This window comes from Pithys albifrons, chromosome 15 (genome assembly GCF_047495875.1).
Source record: "Pithys albifrons albifrons isolate INPA30051 chromosome 15, PitAlb_v1, whole genome shotgun sequence".
NCBI lineage: Eukaryota > Metazoa > Chordata > Aves > Passeriformes > Thamnophilidae > Pithys > Pithys albifrons.
The window spans coordinates 2,034,182-2,053,435 of NC_092472.1; the positions used below are offsets into that span (position 1 = coordinate 2,034,182).

The window sequence follows — 19,254 nt, forward strand, 5'->3', positions numbered from 1 at the left end:
AGGGTTTGGAAAACTTAATGTGCTTTTATCCAACTAGAAACACTCTGTATTTACTCAGAAACAGAAGCTTATGGGGAAGGGGAATCTGTAAAAGAGGTCAGGAAGTACAAGCACAGTTGAGTAAAGGTGGTGTTGACATGATGTGTTTGGGAGTAGGTAAAAGGCAATAGAGTCCTGGCCATTTTATATTCCAGATCTTTGAGTCTTAATTCTGACAGCATTTTTAAGTAGCCTTTTGGGTACAGCTTTTATAGATGTGGCATAAATGTCTTAATTCTTGATATTTAACTAAAAGCCTTGATGCATGTCTGGATTTTCTTCATCTTAGTCATTAGCAATATTGGATTATTAGTCATGTAGTGTCAGCAGGGAGGTGCTGAAATCTGTGCAGCTCGTTACTAACACCGTTTTGTCGTCTCCTTCAAGAGCATAGTGTGCTCACAATTACAGCTACACTGCCATGCACAGTTGTCTGAATCACCAAGGACTGGTTTAAACAGCTAATAATAGGCACCAAGGTGGAAACCTTTAGTCACATCAGAAGGCAGCATGTTCTGAGTGATGAGCATAATGAGATAGGAAAGAATTACAATTTCACAGAGACTGGTTTGGGTTGGAAGGGACCTTAAAGCTCATCTCATTTCACCTCCTGCCATGGGCAGGGACACCTCCCACCAGCTCAGGTTGCTCCAAGCCCCATTCAGCCTGGCCTTGGATGCTCCCAGGGATGGGGCAGCCACAGCTTCTCTGGGCACCCTGTGCCAGGGCCTGCCCACCCTCACAGGGAGCAATTCCTTCCCAATATCCGATCTAACCCTCCCCTCTGGCAGTGGGAAGCCATTCCCCTTGTCCTGTCACTCCAGACTCTTGCCCAAAATCCCTCTCCAGCTCTCCTGGAGCCCCTTTGGGCACTGGCAGGGGCTCCAAGATCTCCCCAGCTCCCCCAGCCTGTCTTCAATTCCACTTAGATAAACAGAGACATTTTTGGGTAGGGATAATTATTTGGGTACTGTCCAAATATCACTACTAGAAACACTTTTATTTTAAAGAAAGGCATTTGTGTTGCTAAGGAGCATCTCCACTGAGGATTTGCTTTGGAAGTCTCAGATGAAGCTCAGCTCTCCCTCACACACCAGTGGTGTCATTGCTGTTGTGGTGGCTCACATTGACTTGTGTAACTAACGTGTTTTGTGCTTATAACAACATTTTAACACTTCAGCTTGTTTGTCTGCGGCAGGAATGGTTCCTGTGCCAGTAGCTGCATCTGCTGCCACAGCTGCAGGGGCCAGGGGCACGGTGCCATGCAGCACACTGGTGTTCTACACCAGCCCTGGTGTTCTTCACCAGCCCTGCTGTCTCCCAGGTCCATGGAGAGGATGATCCACCGGTCTGGAAACAGAGGCACTGCTGTACCCCCAGCCATGCTCATGCTGTGGGTATGCTTTATGCTCCATACCTATTAATTACCTTCAAACACCTCTGTCCCCCTCTTTGACTGAAAAACTGTCCTGTTGGCAGCCGAGGTGCCCTCCCTGCTGCTCTTGCTGTGCAGCAAATGGAGCCCAGTTTGGGTTGTCACGATGCACAGACTGGGTTTGCCCAGCTGTGTGAAAATGCCCCTTCTCCATGAAACCCTGGCAACACAGGGGTGCTCTCTGTTGGGAAAGACATCCCCTCTGGGCATGGAGGCAGCTCTCCAGTGTGGAGCAGAGCTTTGGCAGGGCAGCTGCGCCTGGAATGGCACTGGGAAGCTGGAGAGGGATTTGGAGACAGCTCTGCACAGAGTGAGAGCCAAGTGCAAAGCTGAGTTCCTCAACTGGATTTTTAGACACACAGATCAGCTTGAAATGGGGAAGTTTTAGATTTTGATCCCAAGTGAAAGGTGGTTACTCATGAAAATACTAAGCCATTGCCTCACTGTAATAGGGAGCAGAAGGTTCACAATCTATTTATTTTTATACTATTATACCATCTACAAGAGCATGTAGTGACAGGGCAAGGGAAAATGGCTTCAAACTGCCAGAGAAGAGGGCAGGGTTAGATGAGATATTGGAGAGGAATCCTTCCCTGTGAGGGTGGGCAGGCCCTGGCACAGGGTGCCCAGAGAAGCTGTGGCTGCCCCATCCCTGGGAGTGTCCAAGGCCAGGTTGGAGCAACCTGGGCTGGTGGGAGGTGTCCCTGCCCATGGCAGGGGTGGAATAAAATGATCTCCAAAGTCTCTTCCAACCCAAACCATTCAGGATTCTGTGTTCAGCTCAAAACCAGAGCAGCAGAAATCCCTGGATTTCCCTGCAGTGGATTTCAAAGCCTCAGCTGAACAGACTCAGATGAGGAAGGAATTGTAGCTGGGAGGGTGGGCAGGCCCTGGCTCAGGTTGCCCAGAGAAGCTGTGGCTGCCCCATCCCTGGAAGTGTCTAAGGCCAGGTTGGACAGAGCTTGGAGCAACCTGGGCTGGTGGGAGGTGTCCCTGCCATTGGCAGGGAGTGAATGAGATGGGCTTTGAGGTCCCTTCCAACCCAAACCATTCTCTGATTCTATGATACTGTCTCTGATCCATTTTCTCCTTGCCAACCTGTTGAAATAACCCCCCCTGTAACCTCCATTTCTCATTGTCTAAGACACTTGAATCAGAAGTGCCAACCCTTTGCTTGGAAGTTTTGTTCTATCCAGCTGAAACTTGCCCTCCTTGTGTTTATAACCAGACTTGAAATTAAAGCTGTTCCCATGTGCTGGGGAGATTGGGGAGCTCTGGAAATAGCAGTTCTCTCATTTCAGTCCTTCATTCCCCCTGGTTCTTTACGTCTGGAGTTTTCTGTGCGTGCTTTGTTTTATTTAAAGACTTCTACTATTTTCAGTTAATACACTGGGATTCTGTTGCTCACAACAAGCTCTTGCAAGGTACCTTCTGTGGAGCTGCAGACACATACAACTACTTAAGTCATATAAAATCACCAGGCAGTTGACAGCACGGCTCTGGTAACTGGCTGCACAGTCCCTGTGGAGTTGATCCAAACTCCTCCTGCATTAAAGGAGTGGAACCAGTTTGTGCAATTCCTGAGCAGTTGTGGCTCTGCAGAACAGGGGGCTTGGAGGGGCAGGGCTGTAACACACCTGGGGCTCTACCACTCCTGCCTCCTGCAGCACCTGTGAGGGGTGAATGTTAAAATGCTCACATTTGTCTTGAATATTGAGGGTGGTGTTCAGGTGAATAAATAAATGTATGGACTTGGTGAATAATGAAAGGCTTTTTGGAGAGGGATGGGGATTACATAATCAACACATCTCTTCAAAGAGTCCTCAGTTGCCATTAGTTTTGCCAGAACAGTTGTTTTTGCAGATAAATTAATTTCCTGAGCTTTGACCAGCAGGAAGGGTATCAGGACTTTTTTTTAATATTGAGGAGGAAGAAATTAGATGTGCTGTATTTGAATTTCGTGAGAATATCGTACATTTTTCTTTAGCAGGTCCTCAAGAGGTAAATGTTGAATGACTGCCTGTCCATTCTTTTTTTTGCTTTTAAAACAGATGATTTTTAAACTGCTTTTAAGTTGGAATTTGCATTCCCAGAGAAATTCTAAAAGGTAAAGCAAAACAAACCAGAACAAGCAACTAAAGTTTTGGTGCTTAATCAGAAACAAACATTCCAAGAACACCTTTGAAAAGCTTGGTTTCTGTGTTGTTGAAATTCCCAAAGTGTCTGTGTACACATGGATGGTGTTTGTTATTTTGTGTGAGGGTTTGTGAGCATCAGTTACCAGAGGATGTTGTTTATTGGTAAACTGAAAAGTTTTCCAATCTAAGTCGGTTGTAAAACTTCCCTCTGCAATGCTGTTTTTCCATCTGCAGGTTCAAATGAGAGTGCTCAGACTCTTAGAATTCAATTAGTGTGTGTTTGGCTCCTGCACAGAGATGGATAATCCTGAGTTCTAACAGCGCTGGGTGGCAGGGGCAGCTCTGACAGCCTTCAATTATGCAGCAATAAACACATCACAGAGCCCTCTCTGGGCTGCCCCGGCACCCATTCTGGAGGCTCTGCCTGCTGCACTTCCTGGAGAAGCTGTCCTGAAAACCTGACCTGTAAACAAGGAGGAGAACCTGGGTGGTGTTTCCATGAAGGCAGTGCAGGTGCACGACTCAGAGGCTCTAATACATATTTCATTGTCAGCCTTTGAAATCCTTCAAAAGGAAGATTTAGAGTGTTAGGGATTACAGTTCCTTTTCTCTCCTCCATTTTTTGTCTCTGTTGAAAAAGCAATTTGCCAGCCCTTCAATGAAGAGTTCCATGTAAAGGAACCTCTCTGCCTAAGCCAGGGAGTCAGTGCAAAGAGAAGGCAGAACAAGTACAAAGCTGGAGTGATATTGCTGGGTTATTATACAGTGTAATTTAAGAAGCTTAGCAGTGACCCCAGACTTGTGTGGATGAGGCTGCTGCAGTTTCCTAATTGCTGCAAGACTTGACTGCTTAGTCTTGCTCTGAACATACTTGAAGTTTAAAAAAAAAACAACCAAAAATGTATTTCAGGTGGAAAAAATGCATCCTGCCTGTTGTCAGGGAAGGTGGTTCTCTGTCCCAGCTGCCACCACAGACAGGCTGACAAATTGTTACTAATGGGAGAAAGAACTGCTGTAGGAATGTCAAGATTATTCCTGATTTAAAAATTAGCAAATAACAAAGAGCCAAAGTTGACTGGAATTTGAGATGGCATCACTCTCTGACAGATGGTACAATATTTCTTTGAATATTGCAGTTACACCTTCTTACTAATAACATATTCCCAGTTGACCCTTTGCCCTGAGACAGTGCCTGCCCCTCTCAGAAGGAGCCAGTTAAGTGATGCCTCCTCTAAAAGCAGAGAGCTACAGAATCATTTAGGCTGGAAAACACTCTGAGATCCTTGAGTGCCCCAGCACTGCCAGGGACACCACCAGACCGTGTTACCAAGTGCCACATCCCCCCCTGTTTGGAATCCCTCCAGGTATGGTGACTCCAGCACTTCCCTGGGCAGCCATGCCAGAGCTGGACAGCCCTTTCAGTAAAGAAATGTTCCCAATATCCAACCTGCCTCTCCCCTGGCCCAGCCTGAGGCCATGCCCTCTCCTCCTGTCCCTGTTCCTGGAGCAGAGCCCAACCCCTCCCCCGGCTCCCCCCTCCTGTCAGGGATTGCAGAGCCAGAAGGTCCCCCCTGAGCCTCCTTTTCTCCAGGCTGAGCCCCCCCAGCTCCCTCAGCCCCTCCTGCTGCTCCAGCCCCTTCCCAGCTCCGTTCCCTTCCCTGGACATGCTCCAGCCCCTCAGTGTCTCTTGTCTGAGGGGCCCAGAACTGTCCCCAGCCCTGGAGGTGCCTCAGCAGTGCCAGCACAGGGAGACAGTCCCTGCCCTGGTCCTGCTGTCACACCAGGGCTGGCACAGCCCAGGGGCCATTGGCCTCTTGTCCACCTGGGCACACCTGGGCTCATGTCCAGCCGCTGGCACAGCACCCTCAGGGCCTTTCCCACGGGCACTTCCCAGCCCCTCTGCCCCAGCCTGGAGAGATCCACGGGGTTGGTGTGACCCAAGGGCAGGACCTGGCACTTGGCCTTGTTGGACCCCACACCATTGGCCTTGTTGGACCTCACACCATTGACCTTCTTGGATCTCACACCATTGGCCTTGTTGGACCTCACACCATTGGCCTTGTTGGACCTCACACCACTGGCCTGGGCCATGGTCCAGCCTCTCTAGACCCCTCTGCAGAGCCCTCCTGACCTCCAGCAGGTCAGTGCTCCCACCTAGGTTAGTGTCACCTGCAAACTGACTGAGGGAGCACCTGGTCGCCTCCTCCAGGTCATGGGTGAGCTGTTGAACAGGACTGGTCCCAGTGCTGAGCCCAGGGGAACCCCAGGAACTCTCCCCCTTCCCCAGCACTGTGTCTCACCCTGCCCATGGTGCCCCTGGCCGCTGGTACTCCCTAAGGACTTTTTTAGGTGTGGAGATGCTTGGCTGCCGTTCCTCCTGGCCCTGCCCAGGTCCCATCAGCTGCTGCCACAGGAGCTCCTGGTGGCTCTCTTGGCCCCTGAGGTCCCCCCGTTTGGGAAGCCCCCCGTGCACTGCTCTGGAGCCGCTCACATCAGGTCATCCTGCAGTGTGCTGATGTCACTGTTAATGCCAGTGAGCTCTGAGCCTCAGGAAGTGCTGAGTGCAGGGAAGCCCCTTTCCAGAGGAGTCTGTCCAGCTGTTTCACTTGGCAGTTTGCTCTGTGGTGGGAATGGCTGGGGCTGTGCACTGCTCACTGAATCATCGCTCACTGGGGGGAAATTTAAGCTCATTCATCTAAATACCAGCAGCTGCTTGGGGTCTGTCCTGCCTTTTGGGGTCCCTGAAGCTGCCTCTGGGCCGTGGCTGTAGAGTCTGAACTGAGAGAGCCTTGATGCTGCAGCAGCAAACTGCTTTTAAATTGGTCTGTGAGCGCTGGGGAGGTGTCTGAGCCGCCGGTCTGTGTTCTCGGGCTGTGTTCTCCGGGCTGTCTTCACTCCCAGGGTATTTTTAACTTTCTCCAAGAGATTGCTCGTTATGCTGATTACATTATTTGCGGTGTTTTTGTCTCCTTTGATGCCTGTGCCAGTAGTGCTTATGTAAAGGGACTTGATGATCTTGAATGGTAAGAATGAACAAATGCAGCGGGAATTCAATTGCTATTTTGCTCTCAAGCACAAGTGTTCTTCTTTCTAAATCAAGTCTGACCACTTACTATGTCAGTCAGCTGCTTTGTTGGAGACATGGAGAAACAGTTTAATTTGCATTTGATTTAAGGAAATTTCTTTTCACTTGAGGTGCAGTATTTTATTTAGAAGTTTTGGAAACGTATGATATCCAAGTGCTCTGCGGGCTTTAAAAGAGCTGATCTCCATCTCAGCTGCAAAATGCAGCGTGTTACGTGTACCTGTCAAATAACTGGCCAGCAGGACCTTATCCCCTGTACAGACAGGGAGTTTGGAGGTGTTTGTCAGATGTTACCTGGAAGTTCTTTTATGTACTTCCAAAATCAAATTCCTCAGTCATGCACCCTCACACCTCAGCTGGTGTGGCAATGCATTCTCAATACATGGCTTGGAGAATGTCATGCCAGAAATGGGCTGATGAAGAAAATAAGCCAGCCACTGAGAATGCTTTAACAACTGATGTTTTTAATGTGGTTTAAATGTACTAAATGTAAAAAGTGCATAGTCACTGCTTCTTCTTCCCAGAACCCCCTGCCAGGCCAAGGGGCTGGGAGAAGGACAGTGACCTCATATTTCCTGTCACCCCCTCCCATTGAATGTAAATCCCCTTACTCTTATTGGCACAAATCCAGACTTCCCTCTTGTCTTTTATTGGTGAGTTTGTATCCCTCCAAAGTCCATATAAACCTGTACCCCTGATTAAACCTTCTCTTTGTTCCTGCCTTCCTGTGTCTCCTTTCTGGGGGCTCTGAGAGACCACATGGTCGGGGTGAGCAGAGAGCACACACTTCTCCCGGGTTAATGGACTGATAATCCAGGACCAGGAGAAGTCCCATATCGTTGCAGATTTCCTTCAGCATAACGAGGCTACAAGAAACCAACCCTCATAAGCTGGTACATGCCATTTTAGAATTCATGCTACGGAGCACCTGATAATTACTGACAGTTTGGAATACCTCATTGTAGTGTCATTTACGACTTGATCAATTGGTTGATGTAGCTGTTCTTAAATTTCAGCTTTTAAGAGGCTTGTGAGTGCTTTCCAGAAGTCTGGCAGAGCCTTCTGCAGGGTAACATTGCATTGCTGTGAGTGTGCAGCCCTGTCTGCAGCATGTGAAGTCACCCCAGGTCCTGCCACGTCTCTGCTGCGCTCTGATGTTCAGCAGATAGTTTGCTGGGAAGTTGGTGTGCTGCTCTGGCAGGGAACCCAACCTGCCAGAGCAAACAGCTCGCTCTTGGGCGGGCGTGCTGAGCTGGAGTGGGGAGCTTCAGAGATGCAGCAGTGGGGTGGGATGTGGCAGCCAACAGTTGGATTGTCCTGAACTGCCACAGACCCTCAGTCAGGGGAGCACACACACTTCATTCATGAGGGTTGGCAGCCCCAGTCGGGCGATTTCTAAAGAAGAATTGCCATCAGTTGGGTATTCAGAAGAAAAATGACTGTTCAAAAATGACTGTGCAAAAAAGCAAAATTCCATTATACCATGGTGGGGACACTCCATTATAAACTTCTTTGCCTCTCTGTGTTCAGACAGAGCAGGGTTTCTGTGTGCTTGATTCATCACACTTGGCTTGAGAGACAGCACAACATCTCCAGATATCGGAGAGGCTGATTTTGTGGTGCTTCAATGTCGCTTTTATTCAGCCCCTACTCAATAGAGCTTTGTGCTCTTCTTGCTCCTAGAGATTGTAACTCCTGCTGTGGAGACAGGAGTGATGGGGAAATATGGACCATAAAAAATATTGGCAAACTGGTGTTTCTCAAAAATATGACCTGTGCTTAAACCAACAGCAGAATCTTTATTTGACTCTTAAATCATGGCATCTGATTGTCTTTTGATTGTTTTGAGCCTCTAAACAAAAGCCTGATGTACTCCTGCATGCTGTGAACTCAGGATTTAAGACATGGAAAATGTGCAGGAAAAAAACTTGCTGTTCCAGATGCAATCCCTGTGTGAGAGGGCCAGCTGTTTGGTGGGGGTGCTGTGCAGAGGGGCTGGGCTGGAGCTGCACAGGTGGGGCAGCAGAGAGGAGGGAGCAGAGAGCTCTGCCCACTGGGTGCTGCCCTAAGAACTTACTGCAACTCACCTCTTCATGTGCAGGACTTGAGTACACAGAGCAGTGGAGGAGAAGCTTTGGGAGCAGGACACTGATACTGCTGAAAGCTGACAGCTTTCTCTGTGGTGTTGGTCCTGCACAGCCTTTCTCTCAACTTCAGTTTGTTTTCCTCCAAATACAAGCTGTTGCATCTGTTTGCCTGGTTGGTCCATGCTGGAAACACACCCCTCCTCTTGACACCTTTGCTTTTTACCCTCTGAAACCTGACTGGGAGGTGGAGGGAGGAAAAGGCTGTGTGCCTTAACTTGCTTTCTGCTCCCCAAATTGATAATGGGACTGATGAAAAATGTTGTTCAAGTGTAATGGTGTGTGGTTGATGTTTTGTGGGACAGTAATGTATTCTGTGTGGGAACATCTGTCGTGAGGGAAGGGCTTGGGGAGGGGGAAAACGTGTGGTGGAGCTGCAGATACTGCCTCAGAATCCCTTGTATGGGAATGCAAAGGGTAGTTTCATTAAAGGCAGAATGGAAATTCCCCAGCTCATAGAGGAGAGTATCTGGAGGACTCTGGTTCAGTGGTGCTGCTGAGCATCTGCTGCTCCTGGGGACGCTTTTCCAGCACATTTGCAGAGGGCTCTGCAGGCTGCTCTGCCTCTGGAAGGACAGCACTCCCTGTTCGTCTCAGTTCACTTGGTGCTATTTTTACAGCTTTCTGTGTTCAAATGGCTCAGAATAACATGCTTGTCATTCACCTGTCAACTGAGAAATGTAACTTATTTCAGACTCCCTCCCCTGAGAGTAGCTCCGATATGAGGAATATCTTCAATTACCAAGAAGTTCTGTGCTGTCCCCTTCCCGCGTGCTCCTAAAAGGCAGGTGTTTACAGAGGTCTGTGTTACAGGCTGACCTAGTTGGAGGTTCTGTGCAGCAGGTCAAGGTTGTGCAGTGAAGTTTTCAGCATCACAAGGCGCTTTTTGGGTTCTGGAGGATTGTGGATGCATCTTCAGCATCCTCTGAAGGAGTTTTATTCAATGAATCGCAGCATAAATGGAGGGCTGGAGGAACCTCCCTGACACCTCCAGCTTTGCCTGGATCACATCCCTGTATCCTGGCACAGAGTGTGCTCCAGGCAGCTCCAACAAACCAGCTTGAGCTTTGCACCACCCCTGCATGGATGAACTGCTCCATGAGCCTCCAAGCTCTTCTGTGTTGACATGCAGTAGGGTATGGAAGTGTTTGAGGGAAAAGGGAACATCCCTGCGCTTGTGAATATGGGGTTATTTAATCATCAGCTCGTGGCAGCTGGAGTTGTTCATTGTGTGGATGCAGTTGTCCCACCCAGGTGGGGATGGGCTTTTACACCCTCACTTCAAATGCTGCCAGAGCTGTTCTTGCACATTTTGCTGGAGAAAACTCACCTGGGTCGTTGGTGGCAGCGATGTCTGTCCTGTTTGATGGGCTGTGGGTGAGGGGCTGGACATGGCCCAGCCCAGAACCCCCCGTGCCCTGGGCTGGTCCCACAGCATAGGCAGCAGGTGAGACCTCACCTGCAGAGACCCCTCAGGTGAGACCCCACCTGCAGAGCTGCCTCCAGCCCTGGGGCCAGCACAGGAAGGACATGAAGAGAGTCCAGAGGAGGCACCAAGATGGTCAGAGGATTGGAGCAGCTCTGCTGGGAGGAAAGGCTGGGAGAGATGGGATTGACCAGCCTGGAGAAGAGAAGCTTTGGGGTGACCTGATTGTGGCCTTGTAGTGCCTGAAGGAGCCAACAGAAAAGATGGAGAGAGATTCTTTACAAGGGCCTGGAGGGACAGGACAAGGGGGAATGGTTTCCCACTGCCAGAGGGCAGGGTGAGATGGGATATTGGGGGCAAACCCTGCCCTGTGAGGGTGGGCAGACCCTGGCACAGGGTGCCCAGAGAAGCTGTGGATGCTCCATCCCTGGAAGTGTCCAAGGCCAGGTTGAATGGGGCTTGGAGCAACCTGGGCTGGTGGAAAGTGTTCCTGCCCATGGCAGGGTGTTGGAACACGATGAGCTTTAAGGTCCCTTCCCACCCAACCCACACTGTGATTCTGCGACTTTGTGCTCTGATGTGTGGGGATTTTATGGCTCCAGAAGGAACTGGTGTCATGGGTGGTTAGAACTGAATGAACGTGAATGCTTCGTGTTCCGTGATGGTTGGGAGAAGCCAAAATGTTTCCTGCAGAAGGAAGTAAATCCCCGTTCTGACAGTTGTGTTTTGTTTCTCCCCCTCTGACACAGGTTGCCAACTTGGCCTGTTCCATCTCGAACAACGAGGAAGGAGTGAAGCTGGTCCGCATGTCTGCCAGCCAGCTGGAGGCCCTGTGTCCCCAGGTAAGGAGCAGCCTGAGAGCAGGAGGCAAACCCTGGCAAGGTGGGCAACTGCTCCTGCTTAGGACATGCTCTGGTCTCTTAGTGGCTGTGTCTGTGGACTTGCTGCAGAAATGGACTTTTTCCTCAGTGTGCACAGAGAATGAAATGCAGTGAAGGCATCAAGACTTAGAAACTTTAAAATCCATGACAAAGGAATCAGTGATGTGAACAGGTCATTTTTATGTCACAGCTCTAATTCCACTTGGCCAGGGGATTCCAGTAACGTGCAGGACAGTAAACCAGGGAAGCCTCAGTGGTTTGCTGGGCACATTCCTGTTGGTGAAGGTGTTACTGCTCCCGTGCTTGCTGTAAGATAAATTACAGAATATTATGGTTTTGCTTGAGTAGAATATAAATATGTCTAAAAACTCTTGATGGGTAGAATGAGAGGAAGCTGGGTATGTGTGAAGAGTTTGAACCTGGCTGAGACTACCTTTTAATTAATAACTTTTTAATGGAAACGAGGAAATTAAGTTTATATAAGCACTAGACTATCCTCTTCCCTTTTGACAGCCTGATGTTTTAAATGTCAACAACTAGATACTTGGATGAACCCCTGAAGACTACAGTGAGCTGTTGATTCTTGTAATTTACATTTTTTAAAGCAACAGGAAATTCAGATCTAAAACATCCAAATAAGCTGTTGTTGGTAAAGAGGAACTAATGGAAAATACATGCTCAGAAAAACTGGGGAAATGGCATTTTATGAAAATAGGGTGTATTGTCTCAGGATTACTTGGAATATATATGGTATTCCCCTATATATTGGCCTTTTTAAAGCCATGTGGAGGGAAGGGAAGGATTTTCTCTGGTACCCACCTCAGCAGGAGGGGAATTTTGAGGGAATAGGTGAAGGTGGTGTGAAGAGCAGGACTGTTTTACCTTTTGCATTGCTTCCAAGTAACAGTGCTGCTAAACAGGTGAAGATAAAGCATTAAATACTAACCAGGAGGCCTTTGGCATCCCGGGGTGGCCGTGTGTGGTTCCCAGTCCTGCCTCCAGCCCTGGGGCTGGAGCTGCACTGGCCGTGCTGTGCTCAGCCTCCCCCATCTGGGGCTGCTCAGAACCAAAGCTCAGCTCTTACAGCTGGAGCAGAGCAGGTGGAAGGAAAAGCTTTGGAAAACCCATCTCGTGACATAAGGGCTTGCTTTTCCTGGGCAGCCAACCAGGCTGATGTGATTTTTTTCCAGTTATCTCCAAGACTATGGGTGTCTCACACATGGAGTTCCAAACAAATGCTGATGCTTTTGAAAATAATCATCTGAAGAAAGTTAGGTTTTTCTTTGAATCCGACTGTTTCTGGTGAATGTCCAAGACTGTGGGGGTGTTTGCCCCTCCCCACTGCTGAAATTGTGTGTATTTCAGACTCTTCTATCTTTGCTTTTCCAACAACTGCTATTTAAATAGCTCACTCCTGTATAAAATAAGCACCATGATAGTCAGCATGAAATAATGACCCAGCTACAGTCACCAGTCACCAGTGGAGCCACATCTCCTGAAGTGCAGCTGTTAACCTTTGACTTCAGGGATTATGGACAATATATTTAACACACATTGGAAGCTCTGAGTATCTATAAATGCACAAGAGCTTTAACTGATGGATTTTGGCTTTACAAAGGTCACATCTCTGAACTTCCAAGCCTATGGTTTAGATGCTCCACTGCACAGTCGTGCCTTAATTTCAGGGTCGTCACCAAGAGATTAGTAAATGACACTATAGATGTTCATAGCAGTTGAAAGAGTGCTTTTATATTACAGTACATGCTCTTGGGTTGATTCTTTAATGCTCTAAGAGTATTTAAACATGTTGTGAATCCTGAGAGATAATTAGGGGCACTTGTCTAAGCTGTTTCACAAATGGCATCTGTGTTTTCTCCTAACAATAGTTTGTCTTATGCCAGTGTAAGTGATGCAGCACTGCTTCGTCCTCCTCCTCAGCCTCCTCACTCAGCAGTCCCCAAGCCTTGGCTGTTCTCTAGAATCTAAAAGCTTCTGGATACCAAGAGCAGCAGACTGGGATTTTATTCCCTTTCTTAGACAATCACCTATTTATTTTGCAGTTTATTCATGGTGAGATTTGCAGCTATTTCTTGAATCCTTTCAGGTGGCTGTGCTGAACAAACATGTGAATTAGACACAAGAGAGAGATAAAACCCAACATTATATGCCCCCCCCCACCTTTCTTTTTTTTGGCTTGGGAGGTATTTTTCCGGGAAGATGCTGGATTCAGAATGAGTCAAGTCAATCAGTAATTATGACAGTCTCAGAAACTCAAGTGACTATATCAATATCACCCAGAAATGTGATGTATGAAATGCAATTTAAGGTATTGCTGTGGTTGAAAGGATGGAACTGAAATTTAATGCAGAGTCCCAGGTAACCTCTTAAATAGTTTAGCTGAATAGAGGCCATTCTGGGAGTAGGGGATTTCTGGTTAAAGAATGATTTCTGCAGAAATCAATCTATAGAGTTAATTATAAAAGCTGTATCTCAAACAGAGCCTTTATTCACTGCCTTGCCATTGATCTGGCAGCAGGAGTAAGAGACAGGCAACTCTCCAAACTGGCCAGGAAAACCTGGAAGTTTTGTTGGTGTGGACAAGCAGTCAGTCCTTGGCAGTGTCACCCTTGTGTTCAGACATTCTCAGGTTTGAAGTTTAGTTCCTTGAGGAGAAAGAAGATGCTGAAATTTTTTCATCCAAAAGTCCCTACAGAAGGAAGCAGTTAATTTGTTTAGTGTGCCTTTGTTCCTGGAAATCAGCTCTTCCTCAGGAGTAACATCATCCTTCCTGTTTGTGGGTCCCCAGCCAATTAGCACAGAAATTAATGTGAAGTTGAAGACTTGGTGGGGTATTTAGGGCTCCCTTTTGGCTGTTGGGAAGAGCTGGAGTAGCCAGCTGGGTGATCTGTGTTGGTCTGGGTGTACAGGGGAGAAACAGGGCAGCTTGGGGGGTCACTGGTGTTCTCCTCATGCAGCCCTGACTTCCAAGCCTGCCTGGACTCCTCCTTTTGAGGACATGCACTGCTGAAGGGCTGGGCATGAAGAGAAACACTTTGTCCCCAGGTGCATGCCTTGCTGGGTGGTGGGGAAACAGGCCAGTCTGGAGGGGATTCAGATGAAGGAACTAAAGTCACTCATCACTGCAGTTAAATTTTAAAAAAATGCTTAAGATGTCTTTCGTAATGGAGATGGAAAATTACTGCTGTGAAATGCTTGGAAGAGCTGCCTGTGCCTGGCAGAGCACAGGGGGAAGTTTGCTTTGCCTCCTTGCTAAACACAGAGTCTGCCAATGGTGAATTGGGGAAAGAGTTTGTTTCTCTCTGCTCACAATCCTGGATCCCTGCTCCTGACTCTGGCTGCTGTGCTCTGCTTCCAAGTACTTGCTCTGGAGCCTGCAGAGCTGTTTTGTAACAGCATTTTGCACTGAGGATGCCTGAGAAGGGAGCCTGAGCCATGGGAGTGTTTCTGATCACACAGGCTGCAGGTGTTGGGAGGCAGCAGTGAGAATGCCCCAGCACAGCTCCTGAAAGGAGGAGAGTGGCTGCAGCCTTCTGGTGTGACTCTGCTGTCACTTGAGCTCTTTTACAGCTGTACATTCACTTCCTCAGTTTTACAGCCTCCATGGAGTTCATCTGTGGACTCCCAACCAAGGTGCAGTCAGGCTGAGGGTTCTAAACAATTATTACAGAGCAGAATTTCCATGAGGTTGTGTGTTTCCTCCTGCAGCTGCAGCTGGATCTCATTGCCCTGGAGGCTGCCCATGTCCTGGGATGGGCTGCCCCTCCCTGGTGTGGGCACACAGGAGCTGCTCTCCCTCTGGAAGGCAGGGCTGCTTGCCTTTCTCCCCCATAGCCCAAATAACTCATCCTCCTTAGGAATATTGGGAGGGCACCAGGCAGAGCCTCTGCCCACCCTTCCCATGGTCCCTTCGTGGGCAGCGTGTGCCACTGAAGTGTCACCCATTAAACTGACTCCAGAGAACTCCTGGATTAAATGACATTCCTGACAGAAATAAATTGGCTCCTCTCATGTTAACATCTTGTTTTAGTAATTGCTGTTCCACATCCTTCTATTCCAGTTTTGAAATGCTTGAAAAGCCATTTGCTGCTTACAGGTTTGTGCTGAGGCAGATGGTTTGTGTGTGATCACACCTACTGACACACAGGCAAAATACCAAAGCTTAAGAATCCCATGGAGACTTCCAAAAACTTTCATTTGGAAGTTTCAGTATCACAGAGAAACAAAGAAACCCTCCAATCCACCCCCTCAAATCAACCAAACCCAAATGTGACCCCAGATTTGTCCTCCCTGAGTCCTCAGTCACTGCCAGTTCCCTGGTGGCTGCTGCAGAAGGAGAAATCTTAATTTTTCTTGCAGTAAAGACTTAACATCAAACAATTGTCCCCTTTTTTCATCTCCTTGAAATACTGTCAGATTTTTTTGAATGTTCTAACTAGCTGATCTGTCTCCAGACTGTTTAATTACAGGTGCTTGAAACATTTTATTGGCATTGAGTAGAAATGCTTCTATTAAAAACCTAACACTTGGATTGCAGATCTGTATCACACAGCCTTGCTGGGAAGGAATGCCAACACAGGCCAAGACTGACCAGAAAAGATAAAATATTAGAAACTCAAGGAGTTACTGGTGCATAAAAAGAAGCAAAGAACAGGAGAAAGGGATTCAGTTGTGTGGAAGGGGGTTCATTAATGGGAAGGAGCCCCACATTTCATCACAGGCACAGGATCTGGGTAGTGCAGTGGCAGAACAGCTCCCAGAAAAGACACAGAATTCCTGAAACATCCAAAGCTTTAGTGATTGAAATCAGTAAAATGCAAAACGGACCAAGACACCAAAACAAATGGCACCAAAATTCTTGCAGTGTCTACTTTGACTGGCACTACAATACCAGTCCTCAGCTACAGTGAAGGTGCTTTTTTCCCTGTTTGGGGAGCTTGATAAGATAATTATACACAGTAAGCAAATAGTCTTTATAGCAAAGAGCAGATATGACTTTGACAGTATTTGCTGAGCTGGAGAAGGTCACATTGCTTGGGACACTGGAGCACCTTCCTTGTGGGGACAGGCTGGGAAAACTGGAGCTGTTCAACCTGAAGAAGGGAAGGTGGTGTGGAGACCTCAGAGCCCCTTCCAGAGTCTGAAGAAAGCTGGAAAGGAACTCTGCACCAGGAATGGAGTGACAGAACAAGGGACAATGGCTTCAAACTGCCAGAGGACAGGATGAGATGGGATACTGAGAAGGAATTTTTGGCTGTGAGGGTGGGCAGGCCCTGGCACAGGTTGGGCAGAGCAGCTATGGCTGCCCCATCCCTGGGAGTGTCCAAGGCCAGGTTGGACAGAGCTTGGAGCCACTGGACTGATGGAAGGTGTCCCTGCCATTGGAACAAGATGATCTTTAAGGCCCCTTGCAGCCCTGCCCACTCTGGGGTTCTGTGTTGTTCAAGAGCAGTGTGTACCTGTGGGCCACAGCACGGTAAGTGTCTGTGCAGAGATCCCACTCACTCCCTTGCAGGAAAGGAAAGTGCTCAAAGTGCCTTTATAATGGGAACAAAGTATTGGAAATCAAAGGAAACTTTTCCTTGTTCTTTCGGTGCATCAGCCCCTGCACACTCACTGGCCACTGCCATTAGAGCTTCTGGAAGTGTCAGACAATGTGCTGTGTGTTTTGCTGGCGGGCATTTCAGCTCATCAGAGCCTGCAGAGTGCTTTTTGCTGTACCCAAGTGCGTGGGGGGTGGCACACACAGACATGGGGATGCAAACCTGCCTGGATGTAACTGGAAGCGACTTAAATGTCCTGCCTATAAACCCTTTTCTCCACTCTGAGCAAAATGCAGTTAGGAGAGGGAATGAGACATGAGTAGGGTGACATGGAGGTAACTTTGGCATCTTGTGTAGGTAAAATTAAATTATGAGCAGCTTCTTATGAGCTGCCAGTAAGCAAGCCAGGCTTTCTTCAGTACGGAAAATGTGGGCATTCAAATCCACCTGGGCAAGGGCAGAGTCGTGTCTGGGCTCAGCTGGTGTGGCAGCTTTGGTGGTGAGGTCAGGAATCCATTTGGTGACCCCTTGGAAAGCTGAGGTCCCCAGAGGTGGGGTACCTCCTGATCAGAGGGTGCTCTGAGGCTGCAGTGACACGGAGCACCCCGGGGTCACTGAGGGGCTCCTTCCACACAGTGCAGAGTAAAACTCATGTCACAGCCCCACGGGCACAAGGTTTGTGTGTGTCACTCCTTCCTCACCCCCTGAGGTGACAGCTGATGCTTGGGGGCCTGTTCTAGGCTTTTTCTTTTTCACAAATGCAAAGTATCCTGGATTTGAAGGCCGTGCAGCTGCTTTCCAACTCATTACCCAAATGCCACAAGAAATCTGATAAATCAAGACTATATAAAAACAACCCAAGTGAGTTATTTAAGAACTGCAGATTTTTTGGTGGTAAAGAAAAGGTGTGTAGTCAGGAAAAACTCCTTGTTGAGGCACAGTAACATCCTAAAGCCAGTTATGTAGGAAACAGAGCAAAGCTAAATCAGCTGCAGAAAGAGCAGCAGATCCTTATCAAAAAGACTGAGGCAAAAATTAAGAAGTGGTTGTGTCCACTGAAATGGAGAGCAGTGTGGATCACTGCCACTGTGTGCACAGCAGTGGGGATGGCAGTGCGGATGGAGGGGTGGCAGTTCCCTTTTCCCAACTGGTGTCCCTCCTTTGGCCATGCCAGCCAGGTGTTCTCTGTGGGAGCACCACGTGTGAGAATTCAGTTCTAGTCCCTCTGTCTTTCAGACGTGGTGCTGCAACGGTGAGACAGGAAGCCATCCTAAATTAAACCTTAAAAAAGTGAGTTCTGGCTGTCCCAGTGGCTCTAATTTACCCACAGGTTTATCCGAGGCTCAGATGTTTTCTGTGCTGGAATAGTTATGGTTTCTAAGAGTTTCTGGCCCAAGTAGCTGCAGAAGCTCCTCCACAGGCAGGAGTCACTGTGCAGGGAGCCTTGGAGAGCCCTGCTCTGCCAAGGGAGAAGGATAAAACCAGGGTCTGACATCCTTAGTGTCAATAGGGAAAATAAAAACAAAAACCAGCAGCTTCCTCCCATGGAAGGGATGAGAAGAGGCCTGGAGGTGCAGATTGAGCCATCAACTGCAAGTGTCTGGAACGCTGAGCCTCCCCAGTCTGGGGGTGTTGCCAGGGCCTGGCACTGCCATGGGAAGCTGTGAGGTGCAGGGGAGCAGCTCCAAGGAACCCTCTGGAACCGCGGTGTGGAGCGGGGAGCTGTCTGACTCCAGCACTGCCACATGAAACAAAGCACCGATAAAAATAGTGTGTTTTCTTGCCATGCTTCATTTCCTTCTGGATAGTCTCAAAATGTCCCTGCTTGATTCTTTTCTTTGTACAACTTCAGTGAGTCATTGTGATCACAGTGCTCTGGCAGCATTTTGAAAAGCTCTGAAACACAGAATATTTCCCTGAACTTGCCAAATGTTTTACATGGAAGTCGGTACATTTTGAGTAGTCTGGACATGGTCTCCCTATTTTTTTTATCTCTGTATACCTTCTTCCTCTGAGAGTTACTCATATTTTACATTAATTGCCCAATGCTTCGTGGTTTTTGGAGAAGCAATAGTGTACTGTCATCACCCCCTACCTGAAAAGTGTTCCCTTCTGGCCATGGTGGTTCATTTTTAGATAATGAAGGAATCATAGTCCTGCTCTGTACACAGACTATTTGAGATCCAACATCCCTGTCCTTTCCCCATGTCTGTGGAAGCATCTGTTGGAAAACAAATCCATCACTTTGTGCTGGATCCCAGGAGTCCTGTAAGATTATCTTCACTGGAATAGATGCCTGGGACATTTCCTCAGGCAGAAGTGTGAGACAAGTCCAGGATGACTTGCCCACATGGATGTTCAGCTCTCCATAGCAAAGGCTTTTATCACCCTGGTAAACCTGCACGTTGTGGCCACTTTGCACACTGAGATGGGGGATCTGCTGTGAAAAAGGACTGTTGAGCTGTGTCTGCTGCCCTGAATTTCTCCCTGAGCACACACATAATACCTGTGTGGGTTTCATAGGCTGTAGGATTGTCTTTGGCTC

General features: G+C 48.2%; 1 protein-coding gene across 1 annotated transcript in view; it reads left to right on the plus strand.

The window, feature by feature from the left end:
* CTNNA1 (catenin alpha 1) overlaps window positions 1–19,254 on the plus strand; it is a 126,759-nt gene that overhangs the window by 81,834 nt on the left and 25,671 nt on the right. The window contains exon 10 of the mRNA XM_071570464.1: window positions 11,017–11,109. Coding sequence (XP_071426565.1) covers window positions 11,017–11,109 — 93 coding nt within the window. The remainder of the gene's footprint in view (window positions 1–11,016; window positions 11,110–19,254) is intronic.